The sequence below is a fragment of the Doryrhamphus excisus genome, linkage group LG19 (assembly GCF_037039965.1).
Source record: "Doryrhamphus excisus strain RoL-2023G ecotype Guam linkage group LG19, RoL_Dexc_Guam_v1.1, whole genome shotgun sequence".
In the NCBI taxonomy this organism is placed as follows: Eukaryota; Metazoa; Chordata; class Actinopteri; order Syngnathiformes; family Syngnathidae; genus Doryrhamphus; species Doryrhamphus excisus.
The window spans coordinates 4,503,513-4,524,969 of record NC_136375.1 but is presented as its reverse complement, the minus strand read 5'-3'; the positions used below and the strand labels follow the sequence as shown (position 1 = coordinate 4,524,969).

Below are 21,457 nucleotides of genomic sequence, written 5' to 3'. Positions count from 1 at the left end.
TGATGGACCTCCAAATTGATTTGGTTCTACCTGGTCACCCTCACTCATAAACACATTATAATCGAACTGTTTGCTTAACAAACCTCACACGTCTGCCAGAGAATAATAAGATGTAGCAGAAGGTCAGTGTTGTGAAGAGTCAACGGTTAATTAATTTCCGCAATATAGGATTGGGCGAGAGGCGGGATACAACCTGGACTGACAAATAACCATTCACACTCACATTCATACCGATGGACAATTTGGGGTCGCCAATTAGCCTAGCATGTTTTTGGAATGTGGGCGGAAACCGGAGTACCCGGAGAAAACCCACACATGCACGGGGAGAATATGCAAACTCCACACAGAGATGGCCGAGGGTGGAATTGAACTCGGGTCTCCAAGCTGTGATGCCTGCACGCTAACCACTCGTCCGCCGTGCAGCCTATTGGAGACCTGTAGGCATGAAATAACACACATATATATATATATATACACACACGTGTGTGTATATACACATATACATGCATTTTATTGTATATTTTTATATGTACATATTTGATACTATTCAGACCCTATTGCTCTTCTCACCAAGCAGAAGTGACCAGATTTGACGAAGACTCCCTGCAACCCACCACCACAAATAGATTGCAAACCTGTGGGAAGCACTTTTATTCACTCAGCTGGTTTGGACAATACGATGCACCCAAAACGAACCCTTGGGTAGCTACATGCCCTCTAGTCAGCCCGCTTACAGGCATCGGCATCGCATGGTGGCTGCACCGTCCCATTGTCCCATGGTGAGCAGTCACAATAAACGTAATTATTCCCACCACCGGGAGAGCCTCACAACAAGGCAGCTGCAGGAAGAGCTTTTGCACGGACTAAAGGGACATTTGTAGCTGTTCCAAACAAGTTAACACCAAACAGCTTTAACGGGTCCGCTGCTAATTCAAGCGTCACACTGGAATTGTTGACTGCCAGCTGTCACAGCCTCTGTTGGCTTAAAAGGAGGATGAGGCGCACAGCAAGCAGCTATTTGCGACCTGGGGGCTGAAACGAGACACTCAGTGTACTCAGAGCTCGTTTGGCAGGTGGATCATGTCAGGTGGCCTCCAGCAGGACAAGGCGGGGCCCTCATGTTGTCTTGGGTACCGCTCGGACTGCATCACTTCCGTGAGAAGAAAAATGATGCTGCAGGCTGGACTGTGGCACCACAATCAAGCCACATTCATACACACCATTTAAAAAAAATCTCCCCGTCTTATTTTGGTATGCCCTTTGTCTTGAGGGGAGTGTCTTGTCTGATGTGGTTTTTTTTCCACACTCCAGGGAAAACTCAAGGCAATGGAGAGTCCAAAACTGAGGAAGTCAGGATTTAGCATTCACTTGTGGACAAATGCAATTTGTTTACAGTTATTTGGTGGGATTACACCAAAATTTGTAGAGGGGTCGCACAAAGGCCAAAGAAAACAACAATAATGTTTGGTGCAGATCCAGATAAGGATGAAAGCGGTAGTCATTTATTTTTGGTTGTTACATTCCACTGGCAGTGGGGTCCAAGTGAGGCCAAGTTGCATATCTGACCCAGTAATTCATTCATAATTCATCATTATGTATTCCTTGTAGTCTGGACTGGGCTTGGGTGTGTAGAAACCACAGGTGTGTGCTGGGTTGCCAAAAGTCAGGCTTTGATAGAGCTGGTATTAGCTGCCCCATTAGCATCGAGTGACGCCGGTAGTTAGGGGTCGCGCTGTTGTCGGTCGACATATTACTCACCAAAAACAAGGGTCACCAAGTGTTTGGATATATATGTATATATATTGGATGTGTATATACAGTAAAGTCTCGTTATATCGATATTGTCGGGAGTCGGAAAAAATATCGATATAACCGGACTGTCGATATATCCGATCCTGCGCCGAACTGCATTAAAAGTGGGCAATAATGCACTCGACATTGTTCTATAGTATACAGTGCATCCGGAAAGTATTCACAGCGCTTCACTTTTTCTACATTTTGTCATGTTACAGCCTCATTCCAAACTGAATTAAATTAATCTCTTACCTCAAAATTCTACACAAAATACTCCATTATGACAATGTGAAAAAAGTTTTTTTGACATGTTTTGAATTTATTAAAAATAGAAAACAAAAAAATCACATTTACATAAGTATTCACAGCCTTTGCTTAATACTTTGTTGATCCACCTTTGGCAGCAATTACAGCCTCAAGTCTTTTTGAATATGATCCCACAAGTTTACCACACCTATCTTTAGGCAGTTTTGCCCATTCTTCTTTGCAATAAGTCTCAAGCTCCATCAGGTTGGATGGGAGACGTCTGTGCACAGCCATTTTCAGATCTCTCCAGAGATGTTCGATCGGATTCAAGTCTGGACTCTGGCTGGGCCACTCCAGGACATTCACGGAGTGGTTCTGAAGCCAATCTTTTGAGATCTTGGCTGTGTGCTAATGTCTACTGTCTATATGGTCAAGGTACATGACCAGTCTACTGAGGTCAAGAGCGCTCTGGAGCAGGTTTTCATCCAGGATATCTCTATATATTGCTGCATTCATTTTTCCTTCTATCCTGACTAGTCTGACTAGTCCCCACAGCATGATGCTGCCACCACCATGCTTCACTGTAGGGATGGTATTGGCCTGGTGATGAGCAGTGCCTGGTTTCCTCCAAACATGGCGCCTGGCATTCACACCAAAGAGTTCAATCTTTGTCTCATCAGACCAGAGAATTTTGTTTCTCATGGTCTGAGAGTCATTCAGGTGCTTTTTGGCCAATTCCAGGCGGGCTGCCATCTTTTTTTACTAAGGAGTGGCTTTCGTCTGGCCACGCTACCATACAGGCCTGATTGGTGGATTGCTGCAGAGATGGTTGTCCTTCTGGAAGGCTCTCCTCTCTCCACAGAGGAACGATGGAGCTCTGACAGAGTGACCATCGGGGCCTTGGTCACCTCCCTGACTAAGGCCCTTCTTCCCCGATCGCTCAGTTTAGAAGGCCGGCCAGCTCTAGGAAGAGTCCTGGTGGTTCCAAACGTCTTCCATTTACCAATAATGGAGGCCACTGTGCTCATTGGGACCTTCAAAGCAGCAGAAATTTTTCTGTATCCTTCCCCAGATTTGTGCCTCAAGACAATCCTGTCTCGCAGGTCTACAGACAGTTCTTTTGACTTCATGCTTGGTGTTTGTGCTCTGACATGCACAGTCAACTGTGGGACCTTATATAGACAGTTATTATATTTCCAAATCATGTCCAATCAATTGAATTTACTGCAGGTGGACTCCAATTAAGCTGTAGAAAGATCTCAAGGATGATCAATGGAAAAAAGATGCACCTGAGCTTAATTTTGAGCTTCATGGCAAAGGCTGTGAACACTTATGTAAATGTGATTTTTTTGTTTTCTATTTTTAATAAATTCAAAACATGTCAAAAAAACCTTTTTTTCACATTGTCATAATGGAGTATTTTGTGTAGAATTTTGAGGTAAGAGATTAATTTAATTCAGTTTGGAATGAGGCTGTAACATGACAAAATGTAGAAAAAGTGAAGCGCTGTGAATACTTTCCGGATGCACTGTAAGCAGACCAAATTGGCTGGCGGGAGATGAAAAGGGCATCGTAGTAACCGGATTATCATAATAACCGGGTATCGTACTAACAGAACTAATTATATCATAAAAGACTAGAAATTTGCCGGGAAATGAATAGTATCGTAATAAGCAGTATTTCGATATAACCGATATCGATATAACGAGACTTTACTGTATATATATATATATATATATGTGTGTGTGTGTGTAAAAATAGTAAAAATTATCAAATAAATACATGCTTCCTCAGGCCACATAAAACAAGATTGCGGGCCAAATCTGGTCCCTGGGCCTTGAGTTTGATCCTATAGAACACAACCACAAACCACAGGGGAAATAAATGTAAAAAATGCCACCTAACCTGCCAGTTTAATCCCTCATTCCAAAGACATGCATGTAAGGTTAATTGTAGACTCTTAATTGTCCATAGGTGTGAATGGTTGTGTGTCGATATGTGCCCTGCAATTGACTGGTGACCAGCTGTCAGCTGGGTCAGGTGACCCTTCTGAGGATAAACGGCATAGAAGATGGATGGATGGATGGAGGGATGGAATTTTTGCTCAATCTAAATGTATTTTTTTTGGAAATAAAAATAAATGGGTCTCCACAAATAAACAAAAGCACGGGAAATGCTGCAGTCTTGGCACACTTTAGATTGGTTCCAGTTAAGAATACATTTTCGACATGGGAAGTATAATTACAAAGCGTCACCATACCAAGAACTTGAATGAATGCTCGTCTCACGTTTCAAGAGGAAGCGGCGAAAACATCACAGTGTTACTTTTAAAAAGACAACACAAAGGCAGACGGGAAGTTCTGAGCGGGGTCGTGGCCCAAACATTTGTTCCGCTCTGCTCCGCATCAGTCTACATTTGATAGAAGCTTTGCCGCTCTTGGCCACACGGCGCCTCGTGATGTCTTCTTTGGCTTCACACTTGTTTGGATGAATTGTGCCCATGCAGATCTGAGGTCAGCTCTTTATGCTAAGTGGAAAAAGGTCGGCCTCTCATCTCTTGCCATGTGTGGTCGGAACGTCACTTTCTCCGCGGCAACACTAACAAATGCTGTCATGTCAGCTGGTACGTCCTCAAGCTGACGGAACTCTGATGGTTTAGCATTAGGTCAATTGATTTGAATAAATACACTCTTTCTGCTAATGTGCTAATTACGGTCAGACTGATTTCTTAGCAGAACAACCAAAGGGGCTGCACAGCGAGGGAGTGGTTAGCACGCAGGCCTCACAGCTAGGAGACCCAAGTTCGATTCCACCCTCTGGCATCTCTGTGTGGAGTTTGCATGTTCTCCCCATGCATGCGTGGGTTTTCTCCGGGTACTCCGTTTCCTCCCACATTCCAAAAACATGCTAGGTTAATTGGCGACTCCAAATTGTCCATAGGTATGAATGTGAGTGTGAATGGTTGTTTGTCTATATGTGCCCTGTGATTGGCTGGCCACCAGTCCAGGGTGTTCCCCGCCTCTCACCCGAAGACAGCTGGGATAGGCTCCAGCACTCTCCGCGACCCTCGTGAGGAAAAGCGGTAGAAAATGAATGAATGAATGAATGATTTCTTAGCAGAACAACCAAAGCGGGAGGGGAGTGGTTAGCACGCAGGCCTCACAGCTAGGAGACCCAAGTTCTATTCTACCCTCGGGCATCTCTGTGTGGAGTTTGCATGTTCTCCCCATGCATGCGTGGGTTTTCTCCGGGTACTCCGGTTTCCTCCCACATTCCAAAAGCATGCTAGGTTAATTGGCCACTCCAAATTGTCCATAGGTATGAATGTGAGTGTGAATGGTTGTTTGTCTACAAGTGCCCTGTGATTGTCTGGCGACCAGTCCAGGGTGGACCCCGCCTTTTGCCCGAAAACAGCTGGGATAGGTTCCAGCGCCCCGGCGGCCCTCATGAGGATAAGCAGTACAAAATGAATGAATGAATGAATTAATGAACAACCAAAGCGGCCATTAGCAACAAAGCATTAGATGAACGAGCTCCTCTTCCAGTTGGCGAGCAGCATTTGTCTGCATGGATGTGCTGCCGTGACCTCAATGTTGTGTAATACAGCAACCTGCTTATTAGAACACAAACACATGGATGCAGATACAAGCTAGACACTGTTTTTTTTTCTTGCATAAAGTACATTGGATATGAACTTTTCCTCATTAAGAACCACACAGCAGATGTTGTGCACCCTTGACTCTGCCGATCAGTCTGACTAAGGTGGTTTGGGACTGCGTGCTTCTGCTGCCTCCTGCTCATGCTAGTGCAGCATTGTGGGGCGCTCACGTCACTCTGATTCTGTACAAATGAATCCCAAAGGCTCCTACTTAACTAGAGCTCATATTTAATTAAGAACTTGCAGGCACTGGAGATTTTTTACATTTTTTACTGCTGTGCTATTTATAGCTAGCTGGCACCTTCATTTCTGCCTGACTCGCTGGGTTTTTTTTCCCTCATGAATCCAGAAAGGTACATTGCAACAGGCCAAAGTCCTGTGCCGTGTACATGACTTTGGGGTCGTTTACACAAACTGTTTCTTTGTGAAGCTGTTGTCATGGAAACATACTGGATGTGCGTGTTGCCTGTGATGAATGCACTAGAGTTTGAAGAGCCTGGAGACTTTTAGTGGTTAGTTTCGTGTTGTTTCATTTTCTGTAGCTTCATTAACCCGGCAGCCAGAACCTCACAATGATGCAACGTTCTGTGTAAACACAACGTCAACCAGCAGACCTGTTCATCCTGTTGCAGCTGTTTGCTCAACACACGTGCAAAGATGAAGAACACGTTGCACACATGCTGTTAGAACATGAGCGCGTCATTGCATTTTGAACGACACCATAGATGAGCATGCACGTGGAACCGCAGTGCTTTCCTGTTGTGTTTGCGCTGCTTGTGACGACGCTTGTGACGTCATGGTTCTCGCAGGACGGACACGCTGCTGTTGCTGCAGACCTCGGCAGAGTTGATGGCAGCCGTCACGTGGGCAGGAAGTGGCTTTCCAGGAAGTTCGTAAACATCTTGGTGGGCGTCTCATTGTGCAATAATTTGTCAAAATGCATCACTCTTATGTTGGCATGTAACTGTACGCCATCACCACAGTTTGGTACCTACCTTCCTTGGGTTTATTTTGGGGGGCAAAAAAACTATTACAAAATTTAGGAATGTACACCAATGCCGACTAGTGCAGCAGTTTGAAGAGAATGATTATTTCATTTTTAGTAAAGTTCCTTATTGCAGGATATTCCAAACCTTTTCCACCAAGCTACACGTAATAGACAAAAACTAAAAGTACAAAAGTAAAAATTACAAAAGTAATTTTTTAAAAAACTTATTTTTGTTTTCATAATAATATATGTATGTTTTTTCTATAATATTTCAACCTGATGCTATTAAAATAATACTAAAACGTATACATATTACAAATTTAATCTCGCAATATTTTGACTTTTTTTTCTCATTATCATACGACTTTTTCTTAATATAATCAAACCATGGAACGGATCGAGTAAGGAACTCAAATAATACACAAGGATGAGCTAATTCAAGAAACGATACAAGCAATTGATGTTTGCTAAATACAAGGATGAAGGGTCTTGAAACAGTCATGATGTGCTTATTTTATTATAAATCACCATTTTGATGATTAAATCTATGATCATTATTTATTATGGTTGTAAAAAATTGTATTACATGGTTACATTAACATTACCTTACACTTTAGTGTGTAAAAAAAATCATACCTGGAATACAGGAAGTGAACAAATGTAACGAATAGATTGTAAAAGTAAAAGGGGGTATGGGTAGGATTTAATAAGCTTTGCTTCTTCCTACTCCTTTTGGACATGCAGAACTGTGAATTGATTTCTGACTTTATTCTTGCAAAGTTACAGCAGTTTTTTCTATTTCTGCTGTTTTTTCCCCAAGTATTTCAACTTTTTTTTCGTAAAACTTTTGCTGTAATATTTTGACTTTATTCTTGTAACATTGCTACTTTTGCCACGACCTAATTCTTCCCAATGTACAATTTTATTTTGGGTTTTCATAATATTATGACTTAAAATGTCTTTCTTTAATATTTCTACTGCATGCTACTAAAATTACATTCTTTTTACTCATAAAATACAAATTATTTTTTTTAATTTTGACTTTTTCTCCTTAGATTATTTTGGTAATATTTTGACTTAATTCTTTAAATTACTTTCAATTTTTTGCTTTTTTTGTTTTTTTCTTGTAAAATGCTATTTTTGGAATGTGCTACAGGACACGCTAAAGTGCAGCATTACTGCATTTTTTGTCAAATTTTGCCTTTTAGTGTACGTATGCACATTCATGAATTTATTAAAAAGCGCAATTTTTGCCCGTAAACCTGTTTTTCTCGGGAAATGGTTACAGCTACGCTATGAGAGGCCCTCACGCAGCCACACTACTCCTCCATCATGAAGGATAAAGATGGAATTGTAACATCGAGGAGGTGGTCCATCAACAATCCATTTATTGCAAAACCAAAACAGGCTACTGTCTGCCGAACCACACCAAAAATAACAACAAAAACTCAAGCCATCCTCCTTCCCTGCGCGCGCGCACACACACACACGTACACACAATCATGACATATGTCACATTCAAAGACGGAAATTACATGACTCTTCCATGCAACACGTGCCAGGACACAACAGTAACTAAGCAGCAGTGATCTCATTATTGAATAGGAAAGGTGACTAGAGTTTTGTCTCGTATTATTCCGTACCTGGGTTTACTGCTTCTCTTGTTTCGCTGTCCAAGTATATGATCCGATTAACGCCAAAACTCCCAAACAGGAGACCAACTACAGGTTTTCAAGCTTCTCCTTGCCACTCTTGTTCTCTGTTTTTGTTGCATCTTACATCTACTTGGTAAACAAACACTTCCTGTCCCTCACGATACCATATTACCATGCTGGTATCAGATGTTCCATACCAGAACATTGCGCTGCTACTGTTACGTAATATCGTGGCGCAATTTCTGATATAATCCACTTCTTGTGGAGACGTGTTGCCTCCTCCGTCTCCAGTGTTGTTTGGATGTCAGGAAGTGATGAAAAGCACACGTTTATCGTCAGGTCCTGAGTGCCCATAGCGTGCTGTGGGAAAAGCCCGAGTAGATCCTCCTATGGTCCGCTGGGAATGTATGACATCTGCATAACCTCCAGTTGGTGAAGGACTCAGCAAATGAAGTGGAAGAAAAGACAATGTTCTTGCGCCCTAGGCCCATCTGCACGCGTAGATAAAACGTGAGAATAATTCATTAGTATAATTATGATATCCCTCTCAAGGGTGTGGAGATGAAGACCCTCCGGATGGCGCACGCTCGCTTGTCAAGAAAGGAACTGACCTTGTGCTGCTCTGATGTGGTTTGCACATTCTCAAACAGATGAATCACACTGGCTCTGATTAAGCTCCTGATATGGATCAGCGTGCATATGCTCCACGTGCGCTGATAGCCCAGCTAGAAGCCACTTTGTCCTGCTCGCAGATCAGATTACTCACCCTCATTTCAGACCAAACAATCACGGTTTTGTTTTTCGCAGTCACGCAAGACCACTGAGCACCAAAGCGCTGGGAACCAAAACTGGAGTGAAACTGGAACTTCAGGTTCTAGTCTGTCGCCAGCACTCTCGGTGATACCGCCAGCTTTTCACTTCCTGTTGAATGGGAGCATTTGGTTGCTTGGCGAACACAGCGGTGGTCGAGATAAAGAGGAACTGCATTCATCAATGTGTTGACTTGACATGAAAGAAAGTCGCTATTTGGTGTTGTCCGACTACTACCAGGTTTGAATCCAGATAAACCTCTAATGTCATGTTGGTCCACCTCCAGTTTGTTTGTGGGGTTAGTAACTCCAGTTGCATCCTGGGAAGCGTGTGGAAAAGCTCCACTTCACACCGGTTCCCTCTGTTTCCTCTTCCTCGTCTGGTTGACTTCATTCCAGGCTGCTTCTGTCTGTAATCTCCGCCAAATATGTTTCAGCTGTAGCCGGCAATCCCGGCAAGCCACAATCTGGATGAAAAGCTGCTTTCAGGAAGTGCTAATCACATTGTGCCAGCTAGCTATTAATAACGCAAGCTGCTCGTTGCTGCCGACATGCGCTCGCCATCACACAAACGCGAACACGGCTCACAGGACGTTTGCCGTCAGTTGTATCCGAGTCGGGATTATTTTGCAGGGACTGTGGAGAAAGCCAAGCGTGGCTATGACCTCTCGGTCACCGGGTTTTCACCAGGCTGGGAAGTGGAAAATGTCCCACTTAGACCATACATGTCACTGACCGTCATAAGCTAGTATTTGTTTATGAAGACACCATTGACTGTCGGCGCTTAATTTGCCCCAATTTGGTGAGCAGGAACGCCATACACCGGCATTCCATTGCACTTTTCCTGAATTTTCCTGAAACTAGAATTCAACTTTCTAGTTTTCTGGAATGCAGCAATAGTTCCCATGACAAAATCCGTGACCCAGGATGCACTGGAATCGGAGCAAGTCAGCCGGTTTGTGACGGGGAAGCAGCGTCCCGGCTCTGATTAGGGGAATAAAATGGGAATGTGTGTTCACGTCTGGAACGTATCGATTGTGGTGCCGTTTGAAACCTTCTTCAAAGCGGGGGGCCGAGGATGCGCGAGCACAGTCGGCCATGTAAATGTAGGTCACTTTGTGTTGTTGGCACTGAGGAGCTCATTAGTGTGGCCTTCTCCCTGTCTTTCTCTTCCTAAATGTCGGAATGGAGCTAGTCTTATAAATCAGACTACTTTCATTGTCCCAGTATGCGTGGGAGAGGAATACAATTCTTAGTTTGCTTTGGATGGATGTTGCATATACATGTTCTTAGCCTCTTTGCATTGACCTTCTTCTATCTGACCTGTTACTTGGGTACGTAAACGAGGTAGCCGATGGCAAACAAACACTGGACAATGTTGCAACTTTGTAGTATTGTGTAGGTTGAGTACACTCACTTCCTGCTACCTCCTTGCTGCTGCACTCACAATCATCTGCTGGCAGTTCTATTTGCTTTTTACACCCTGCAAAGTGGTAACTTTTAACCACATTACTCAGGTGTTAAAAAATGTATCCTTTTTCGGTCAGATTACCCCAACAATGTCATTCCCTTACGTCAGGGATGTCTCAAAGTGCGGCCAGAGGGCCATTTGCGGCATGCAGCATGTTCTTAAAAATAGAACTTTAGAATAGTAAAGAATAGAATCGAAAATTAACCAAAAAATTAACAAAAGTAGAAAATTCAGCGGTAATCTTACAGTAATGATGTCTAAATATTAAGAGACTAAGTCATGAAATGAGAAAAAAAAAGTCACCATTTTTGGACAAATTTCAGAATCCTAAATTTTCTAAAGTCAATTTTTGGAAAATTAGGTTTTGGAATACTCAATAATACAATACAATACAATAATGCTATGATAATAAAGTATAAAATATTACCGGAATAAGCTCATAATCAGGCTGCACGGCAATCGAGTGGTTAGCGCGCAGGCCTCACAGCTTTGATACACGAGTTCAATTCCACCCTCGGCCATTTCTGTGTGGAGTTTGCATGTTCTCCCCGTGCATGCGTGGGTTTTCTCCGGGTACTCTGGTTTCCTCCCTCATTCCAAAAACATGCTAGGTTAATTGGCCACTCCAAATTGTCCATAGGTATGAATGTGAGTGTGAATGGTTGTTTGTCTATATGTGCCCTGTGATTGGCTGGCCACCAGTCCAGGGTGTACCCCACCTCTTGCCCGAAGACAGCTGGGATAGGCTCCAGCACCCCCGCAACCCCCACACTCTTAAAAATGCTGGGTTAAAAACAACCCAATCTGGGTTGTTTCCCAACCCAACGCTGGTTAAATATAGGACCAACCTCGCGTTGGGTTATTTTAACCCAACAAGTTGGGTTGGTTCTCTTAACCCAACAATTGGGTTGTACATTGGGTTGTTCATATGACCCAACGCTGGGTTCATATTTACTACACGGCTGGGTTATTTCAACCCAACAAGTTGGGTTGCCAATATACCATATATATATATATATATATATATATATATATATATATATATATATATATATATAATTTATTTATTTTTATTGTATGCTAATATTATTAATAATATATTACAATGACACCAATGTAACAATAAAATATTTATTTATTATATATAATATATTTATATTACATTTCCAGAACATACAAATATAACAACTCACAACATTTCCTTCACATATGAACAAATTATGTCCAAAAAAATTACATTTTAAGAACGGGTGAGGGGGACAGCTATGAGAGAGTGATATATACATAGAACAAGAGGCTCTGTGAGCAGCAGCACAAATGGGTAGGCGATTGTGCCTGCTGCAAGTATTCCACCATGTTAGCTCCGACCTATGATGAGAAAAGAAAAAAAGGTAAGTATTTTTTTTTTTAAAGTATTTCTAGCAGTGCAGAGCAATTGTCATCAGCTCTCTACTGAAGCTATTTCAATATATATTCTATGGGGAGAAATGTGACACCTGTAAAGTCAATGGCGTGTTCAACAATTTATTCAGGGGGTTTGGCCAGTCTAATGTTTGGTCTGTGGTTTATACGTCACACATCACTATGGAGTAACAACTTACACCAAGTTACAACTTGTAAGAATAGTGCTTCATGAAATGAGAAACAGCCAAATGTTACGCTGTCACACATTCCACGAAATACAGTCTTTTCAAGTCGCTCCTCATAAAAAGAGTCCTGCTTTAAGACTGTGTAAAAGAACAACTGGAGTCATGTCACAATTCATTTACATTTTAATTTCTGTTGAAAGGTAAATTACTTACCAGCTTAACATCGATGAAGGCTCTCTTCACCTCCTGAATACTCGCCCGGGCCAATTTCCTGCCCTTTTTAAACACAGGCGGAGGGAGCAGGATGGGCAGCAGCGTCATGGGCAACTTCTCCCCTGGCATCTGTAGGACAATTATGGGTGTCATTACCAGATTGTTGAGAACATGAGTTTTAAATATTATAATATATTACAATTTTAGATAAAACTGTTTTCAATATGTTCCACTACTGTGCAGTGTTGTCGTATTGCAATCAACCCTAAAATAATATTGAGAAAATGTCTCGATTATGTTTACTTGGTCTATATTAAAACACAAAAACATTTTTTTTACCAATTGGGATCATAATGTGTACCATAGAGGGTTTGTCATCATTGTCTCGAGCAGTGGTGAGCAAACTTTGACTCGCAGGCTGATATAACAGCAATATATATTAGAATCACAAGATGGCTCACCCTGTTAAAAATTTGGGTATTGGTACAAGCAACAGTGACTGACCCACCGCCATTTCTTATGTGTAGAACATATAGCAGGCACAGTAGCTACTGTAAAACAATACCCATAAAATGAAGGCATGAAGATGACTTACCTTTCAATCAGCCCCGGTAGCTGCCACTCAGTCAATTTGGAACTGACAAACTCATCCATAGATACTTTTCAGCGAACTGAAACATCACAAAGAGGGTGCATAAGAACAAACATACCATGAAATGAAATAAGATTCAGTAGTCCAAAAGTATTTTCGACATTTATATGCGACTTACAAAACTGTCGTCGAATTCGCGCCCAAACTGATAAGTATACAGTGGACTATCGGTGGCTAACGGAAGCCCGCTAGCATGCAGCAGTCTAGCTTAAAAAAACACCGGTTCATCAGCACGCTCGTATTAATTCACGAGATTCTTTAACTTGATATCACATAAAATGGCAAATTGACGAGATAACTGACGTTGTCCTCATAACTATCACACATGTCTCTTGTAATTTCAACAACATAGTTTGGTTCCTACATAGCTCGCCAGCGAATGTGTTCGCTTGCCACTTTTGGAGGGAATGGAAGTTTGCTAAGGTTACCGATCGATTCCTCAAGCTAGTACTCAACAGTGCTTCACGAACTTACATTTTAACACGTTTATGAAGCGTTATATAATAATATAAAGACATTTATACGGTAAAACAATAGTGGGAATGTAACAAACCTTGCTCCGTGCTGAAATTGGTCTCCTCAGATGAAATGTGGGGTCCGAACGAAGTAAGTTTGTGGGCGGGGCTTTGTTGCGCATGTCCAAAATTCTACCCAACGCTCTGGGTTGTCCAAAATAACCCAGCACAATATAATGGAAATCACAACCCAGCAGCAAATAACTCAGCACCCAACAGAGATAACCCAGCGAATTGGGTTCTCAGAATACCCAACTCAATAAAAATAACCCAATTAAATGACCCAACAGGCTCAACCCAGCGATTGGGTCAAAAAAATAACCCAGCATTTTTAAGAGTGCATGAGGATAAGCGGTAGAAAATGAATGATTGAAGTCCTAATCACAAAAAAATATATACAACAAGAAAGGCTGAGCTAGTGGGGAAAAACAGCAGAAATGGAAGAAAACAGCTATTATGTTAGGAGAATAAAATCAAAACATTAAGAGAAAAGATGGTATTCTAAGGAGAGAAGTCACAATTTTACAAGAATAAACTCGTAATATTATGAGGAAGATGTCATTTTAACAGCATAAGGCAAAATATTGAAGTCATGAGATGCAAACAAAACAAAAATACATTTTTGTAAAATTAGGTTGAGGAAAAAGTTGCATTATGGAAACAAATAAAATTTACAAAGATTATTTGAAAAAGAAAAGAAAAATTTAAATATTTGTGCAGCAAAAATCGGTTCGGGGGGTTCATATTAGAAATGAGAACTTTTCCACCTACTATATCACACACAATTCAAAGTATCAACATGGCCCTTGCATCCTTTCCTTATTGTCATTGGTTGAACCATGGATGCAGAAGCACAACTGCTCATGTAGAGCAGGCATGACTGAAAACCACAAAGTCGTCCTTAGGTAACAAAAATCAACGCTGCAGGTAAAACAAACCAAAAGACACTGCAATGAGAACTAATGTGCAGTATAAAGTAAACGGAAAATGCACAGCTCCTTCGGAATGACTCCTGGGATGTAGCAACAAGGCTGACGGGAATACCAGATAAGGGCAACGTGCCGAGCACAAAAATACAAATATTTTAGAATGCATTTTATATTATTTCTAACATATGTTTACCTTTTATGGAAGAATATTAGACATATCCAGATTTTTATTACCCTGGGATGACATTTGTTCTTAAAATAATCTCCATTCTGTAAGTCACAATTACGTTAGTGAGCCTACTTTTACAAGAAGCTACTAGAGTATTTCTGTGGTAATGCACAACCAATCCACACACTCTCCCAGTCCTCCCACACTGGCCAGCAGCAAACAGCGTCCACACACTCGGTACTCTTCCTGATTGGACCCATGTGGACCTCACTGCTGACAGCGCTGATTACAGAAGAGTATTTAAATGTCAGTAACCTGCTGTCCTGGTGGAGAGTGTGGGAGGCCCTCGGATCACATGACGTGTGTGTGTGTGTGTGTGTGTGTGTGTGTGAGTGACTCAACCTTTTGGTTGGAAGTTCCTCACCAGCCAAGCTGACCTTTCGACACCCACACCTGGGTGAAAAGACGAATGACAGCACCACATCATTCTATACAATATTTCTCTTCTTTCTTGCCATGTTTCGCTCAGATCGTTGAGCAGCTCCAGAAGTAGAAGCTCCCTGCTGTTAACCGACACAGTGGCTTGTTGTTAGGGGCCATATCGTCCGATGATCATTTGAGAGAAAGAGCATGGCGGGTGAGGGTTGTGTGTAGCAGAACAAACAAGTGCCAACATTCTGTACATGCTCCAAGCAACAAAGCCTCTTTTGTTGGCTTGCATTCCATATGAAACCTGTGTTGACCCCCTACTATCAAACCTGTACTGCTTAAATAAACGGTGACCGAGAAGCAGGTGAACTCAACGTCCACTTTGGTTTCATCACAAGTTTCCCAAGTGATGTGTTTTTTTCCTTTCTGGGGAAAAGAGTGTTATTTCACTGAACTGAAAGCAGAACTATGACACATGGATTTTCCCTTTAGCTGTTCCTGTCTCACTTGTAGCAATTTATATTCATTGTCAAAAGTAGCATGTTAATGGCAGTAATGGATTTATTTCATTAATTACGTTTCAATTGAATGAGTATTGAATGCACGTAACAGACGGAGACAATATAGTGTCCCCCACTCTAGAACAGTCTATAACAAGTGGGCAGACTTTTTCACTCGTGGGCCGCGTTGACTTAACAAAATTGTCCAGGGAGGCAGAATTTCACACACACTATTTTACGCTTATAAATCTTAACAGTTCACATTGACTTCATTCATTCATTTTCTACCACTTATCCTCATGAGGGTTGCGGGCGTTCTGGAGCCTATCCCAGCTGTCTTGGAGCGAGAGGCGGGGTACACCCTGGACTGGTGGCCAGCCAATCACAGGGCACATATAGACAAACAACCATTCACACTCACATTCATACCTATGGACAATTTGGAGTGGCCAATTAACCTAGCATGTTTTTGGAATGTGGGAGGAAACCGGAGAAAACCCACGCATGCATGGGTAAAACATGCAAACTCCACACAAAAATGGCAGACGGTGGAATTGAACTCGGGTCTCCTAGCTGAGGTCTGCGCGCTAATCACTCTCCACCATGCAGCCTCCACATTGACTTATTTGTTTAATTTTATCTGTAAAAGTGTCATACTATCGGCTATATGTTCTCAATTCCCTTTTTTCAGGAGCACTTTAAACCTCAAATTTTCAAATAGAATTTTACTTTTTTTTACTTTTTTTCCCTCCACTGAATAAGACATCCGACTTGCAAGTCATGTTGCCAGCTTGTATGTTAAAAGTTCAAATACTGAAGAATGCAGAATACTGGCGGATCATCATCAACAGCGGTGAAATCTCACCACCATATATGGGGGTGGGGAAAATGTCCCCCCCCCCCCCGACCCCCAACAAACAAATGTAAATATTAGTCAATGACAATACAATGCAGTTTTTAAATGGAACTTTTTAATATTCAGTGAGCTAAAACATCCAAACATACATGACCCTGTTTGGGTTAAAAAGCTAACAAGTGGTTGGGCCACCCTTAGCAGCATCAACTGCGAGGGAGACTTGCTGGTGTGTTTTGGATCAGAAGGTTCTGGAGCAGAACCCAAGTTACTTTGAGCTTGAGGTCACCAACAGATGGCCGGACATTCCTCTTCGGGATTTTTGGTAGACAGAAATCATGCTTCCAGGCCCTAAAGCAGCAAAACAGCCCCAGACCATCACACTACCACCATCTTATTTTACTGTTGCTAGGATGTTCTTTTTCTGAAATGCAGTGTTCATTTTCGGCAAATGTAATGGGACACATTACTGGTCAGACCACCGCAGTGGTTTTCATTTTGGAACTGAGCCGTTTTTGCCCAGTGTCTTTTTATATGGTGAACACTGGCCTTAACTGAGGCCTGTAGTTCTTTGGATATTGTTGTGGGATCGTTTGTGAACTTTCTGATGAGCCGTCACTGCGCTCTTGGGATCATTTTGGTTGACAGGCAACTCCGGGAAAGTTCACCACTGTTCCATGTTTTTGTCCTTTGTGGATAATAGCTCTCTCTCTGGTTCGCTGGAGTCCCAAAGCTTTGGAAATGGCTTTATAACCTTTTCCACACTGACAGATCTCAATTCATCTCACTTATGTTTTAACAGGGGGCAATCACTTTTTTTCGCTCCCTTAATAAGATGTTTTATTTGAAACATTTTGTGTTCAGTTGTGTTGACATCTGAAACATTTAAGTGTGACAGAAAAAGAGAAATCAGGAAGGGGGCCAACACTTTTTCACACTGTTGTATATAATAGGTGGTAGATCATTTTAAAAGTAGCTTGCAGGCTGAAAAAGTGTAAGCGGCTTTTGCTCATGTCTTCCGGTAGCTCTTGGCAACGTAGAGCGATGTCGGAAGGTCAGGGGGCTGGACTGCTGCATGCTGGGAAAGAAGGCACCATCATTACAAATTGCACGTTTTTGGACAAACTTGTAAATAATTCCAGGGGACACTGCAATATTTCCACGCTGATGATATTATGGGCAGAAAAAACAATTTAAACTCAGCCGAACTCATTTTTATGCCAATCTCGGCCTGGGACATCCCTATTTTTGGTTGCTTGGAGCCAACATGCACCTCCTGCTAACTCCACGACATCTCTTCTTCTTTCTTCTTGCAGTGCCTGAGGATGTCGAAGCGGAGCTTCTTCGTTCGCCTGGTGCCGTGTCGCTGCTTGCGGGGCGAGGAGGAGCCGGTAACGTCACTCGACTACTCCCACTGCAGCCTGGAGACTGTTCCCAAGGAGATCTTTAGCTTTGAGAAGACGCTGCAGGAGCTCTACCTCGATGCCAACCAGATTGAAGAGCTGCCTAAAGTAAGCAAGGCCTACCATTACTTCTACTTTACAAGGGAGCGTCAACATCAAAATGTTCTCCCGCTGAGACCAGTATTACCATCTTGGGGGCTCAGCTTGATCGCTTCCCTTCTATGTGCAATAACTACAACTTGGAAAGAGACGTTTTTGGTTTGCATATTTGACTTTTTGTTCAACTTTTTTTTATCTCCTTCCTCTCACTCTTTGCCCCACCAGCAACTTTTCAACTGCCAGCTCCTTCAGCGGCTGAGCATGCCGGATAATGACTTGACCATCTTGCCAGGGGGGATCGCTAACCTCATCAATCTCAGGGAGCTTGACGTCAGCAAAAACAGTAAGCCCAGCCACCCCCATCTTGACCTTGTGGGTCCTCATCACTTTGACAGAAATGTCAGATGCATACAATGGTATACAACCGTATAGTGTTATATATGAAAATATATGAAAACAACCACTGCCATGTTCCATGCACGGCCCAGGTTTGAGTCCACAGCCTGTGAGTGGTCACAAGTATCTGACAGGCATTCGTCTCTGGGGTGCAAAGTCGAACTGGTGAAGTGTGTGCCATTGTCATGTGAAAAGCAGGCCCCATCTACAAACTGATGTAACAGTCCCACTGTTAGTTCCACACCATTGAACCGGTCTCTGACATATTGACAGGTAAAACTGGCACTGCGTGTCTTATTTAACACCCACAACGCTAACCAGACAATGAAAGCAGACCATCTCCACCTCCAAAATGTTTAGCATGTAGAGGGGAGTCCAAAGTGCGACCCGGGGCCATTTGCAGTCCACTGTTGTTTTTATATTGGCCCATGGCACATTCTACAAATGGAAACATTCATTAAGAAAAAAAGAAAAGAATTAAGTCAACATATTATGAGAAAAAGGTTCCAATATAATGTCAAAAAGTCGTAACTTCAAGGATAAAATGAAATATTAAAGATAATAAATAATAATACAAGATAGTCGTAATATTACCACCAACAAAAAGTGAAGATGTCATTTTTGGAAAATTAGGTTGGAGAAAAGTTATAATACAGGAATAAAGTCTAAACATTGTGGGAAAATATTTATATATTATATAAGATTAATATATTATTATTATTATATTAATATAAAAATTAAAATACTATTAAGATATTATATAATATTGTTGGAAGAAAATTTTATTTACCTGAAACAAGTTGCAAGTTGCAAAAAAAAAAAGCAACAACAGAAATTGGAAAAAACCAGACATTTTACAAGTATAAAGTCAAAATATTAAGAGGGGGAAAAAAAGCACATTTTTCCAACAGTAATCATGTATGAAGAAAAATACCACTTATCCTCACTCGGGTCGCATTGGGTATGCTGGAGCCTATCCCAGCTGTCTTTGGGCGAGAGGCAGGGTACACCCTGGACTGGTGGCCAGCCAATCACAGGGCACATATAGACAAACAACCATTCACACTCACATTCATATGAATCGAACTCGGATCTGCTAACTGCGCTAACCACTCAAAATCATGTTATTATATATTTAGGTATTTGTACTTTTATCTGTATTTTTCATTTGTATACATTCTGGTATACAAGTTGGTTACCTGCTCGTCAGAAAAGTTGAAATCTTTTCTGCATACATTTGGAAAGCTTTTAACCTCACACACATTGTCCATGCCTGGGACCCAATACAAAACATCTTCTGAAGATTAACGAAGTGTAGCTAATGTACAACCAAGTGTGTTATTCTATATTTCTTCATGTTCTGTCATTATTTAGCCATTCTTCATCTCCGTCTGGTTGGTTAGGAAAAGATGCTGAGCTGACTTTTTCCACCTCTGTTGCATAACCTGCAATAATCACCGCCACAGACCTTTGACCTATATAAAATGACCCATTTACACACTGTACGGAGCAGTGGCGGCTCAAGTCCCACACCCATTTAAATGTACATTTTATGGAGTATATAGAGTGAATGTCATGAATGTGATATTTTTTATTCCTGTTTGTGTGTAGGTATCCAGGAGTTTCCAGAGAATATCAAGAACTGCAAAGTGCTAACTATTGTGGAGGCCAGTGTGAATCCCATCTCCAAGTGCGTATGGAGACACCCTCCACCACAGCATCGGTCTGCTTGGGTTTCATGTGACTTACCTCCTCCTTGTGTATTGCACTTGTGTTGTCCAGGCTCCCCGAAGGCTTCACCCAACTCATGAGCCTGACCCAGCTCTACTTGAACGATGCCTTCCTGGAGTTTCTACCAGCCAGCTTCGGCAGGTCTGTTAGAAAACAAACTACAGCTGAACGTCTGAACTGCGTAGTACTCAAGCAAACCCTTGCAGCATCATTCGGTCTGGGCAGAGCGGCTCACATTGATAGGAACGTTGTAATGACCACAATACATCTACAAGCATACAAACTAAACATACACTATTCCACCTCACTCAGACAAAACATAACATTAGCCACGTTTACATGGGGAGTTTTTCTCTTTCTGAATGGAATCTTTCCGAATGACCTTTCCAAAAACAAATGTATACATGGAAAGGAATATTCCAATCTCTTGTCTACATGCGCCGCTATAATCAAACAGAATAGTCAACGGGGCATGCCCAGTAAAGCGTAAACATCAACATCACGTGATACCGACTTTCACTTGTTGGAATAACTCCATAATGCCAGTTTTTCGTTGGTCCAGTCTTGAAATTTAGTTTGGATCAAAAACAAACTTTCCTTAGCAGTCCAGTACCGATTGTTCACCTCCATTTTTAAAAGCGAAGAACGTCTGGAGCTACGTCATGTCTGAGCATGTGCTGAAAGAACGCACCCAGGATAAAATTGAACAGGAAAAGATCAAATTCAGTCTTGCTAATATTTTATAATTAAACTGGGGACATGTTTTATATAGATATATATTTTCTTTTTATGAATAAAGTATAGAAGGGTTTAGATTCTGTTCCACAGATGGCGGTAATGCACACCGAAAGCTGCTTGCCAACCGCCAATACAAAAACACCACGAAGAAGAACGCACCCTGACAACTTTCCATTTGAGCGGGTACAAGATACCTCAATCGGATTGGGGAAAGGAATATTCCACCCCTGGGAATCCCATTATATGTTCTTCCGGAATGGCACTTTTCTTTCGGAATGAGGTGTATACAAAGGTTACATTCTTTCTGTTTGAGCAAATAAACCGAATCCAGTTGGAATATTTGGGTCCATGTATACGTGGCTATTGTCCCTTGTCAACGTGGTTGAACAATAGTAACTCGTTCAATCGCAGACATTTTTAAAAGACTAGACTGTGTTCTAGGGCTATATAAACATGGAACACACCAAAAGAAAGATTAGACGCTCATCTTTCTTCAGAAAAAAGTTTATTTTTCTACCTTTTTACATAGGAAACTTAGGGATAGGTCTGAAAGCCGGTTTCAGAGAGTTTCATTTCTAACACAGGCGTATATGGGCATGCCCGGGTACGAGCTGTACAAG

General features: G+C 41.9%; 1 protein-coding gene and 1 long non-coding RNA gene across 8 annotated transcripts in view; one reads left to right on the top strand and one right to left on the bottom strand.

The window, feature by feature from the left end:
* Window positions 1–21,457, top strand: part of erbin (erbb2 interacting protein) — a 56,135-nt gene that overhangs the window by 8,870 nt on the left and 25,808 nt on the right. For all 7 annotated transcript variants that reach the window (XR_009120246.2, XM_078799142.1, XM_078799141.1 and 4 more), the window contains 4 exons: window positions 17,787–17,981; window positions 18,198–18,315; window positions 19,980–20,058; window positions 20,151–20,240. Coding sequence is in view for 6 of the 7 variants with exons in the window: in XM_078799142.1 (XP_078655268.1) it covers window positions 17,796–17,981; window positions 18,198–18,315; window positions 19,980–20,058; window positions 20,151–20,240 (473 nt within the window). In the remaining variant the exon portion in view is untranslated. The remainder of the gene's footprint in view (window positions 1–17,786; window positions 17,982–18,197; window positions 18,316–19,979; window positions 20,059–20,150; window positions 20,241–21,457) is intronic.
* Window positions 11,794–13,926, bottom strand: LOC144902096 (uncharacterized). Its single transcript, XR_013630353.1, has 4 exons — window positions 13,629–13,926; window positions 13,019–13,094; window positions 12,424–12,552; window positions 11,794–11,989 (listed from the first exon to the last, which is right to left on the bottom strand). It is a non-coding gene; the product is annotated as an uncharacterized LOC144902096 (long non-coding RNA).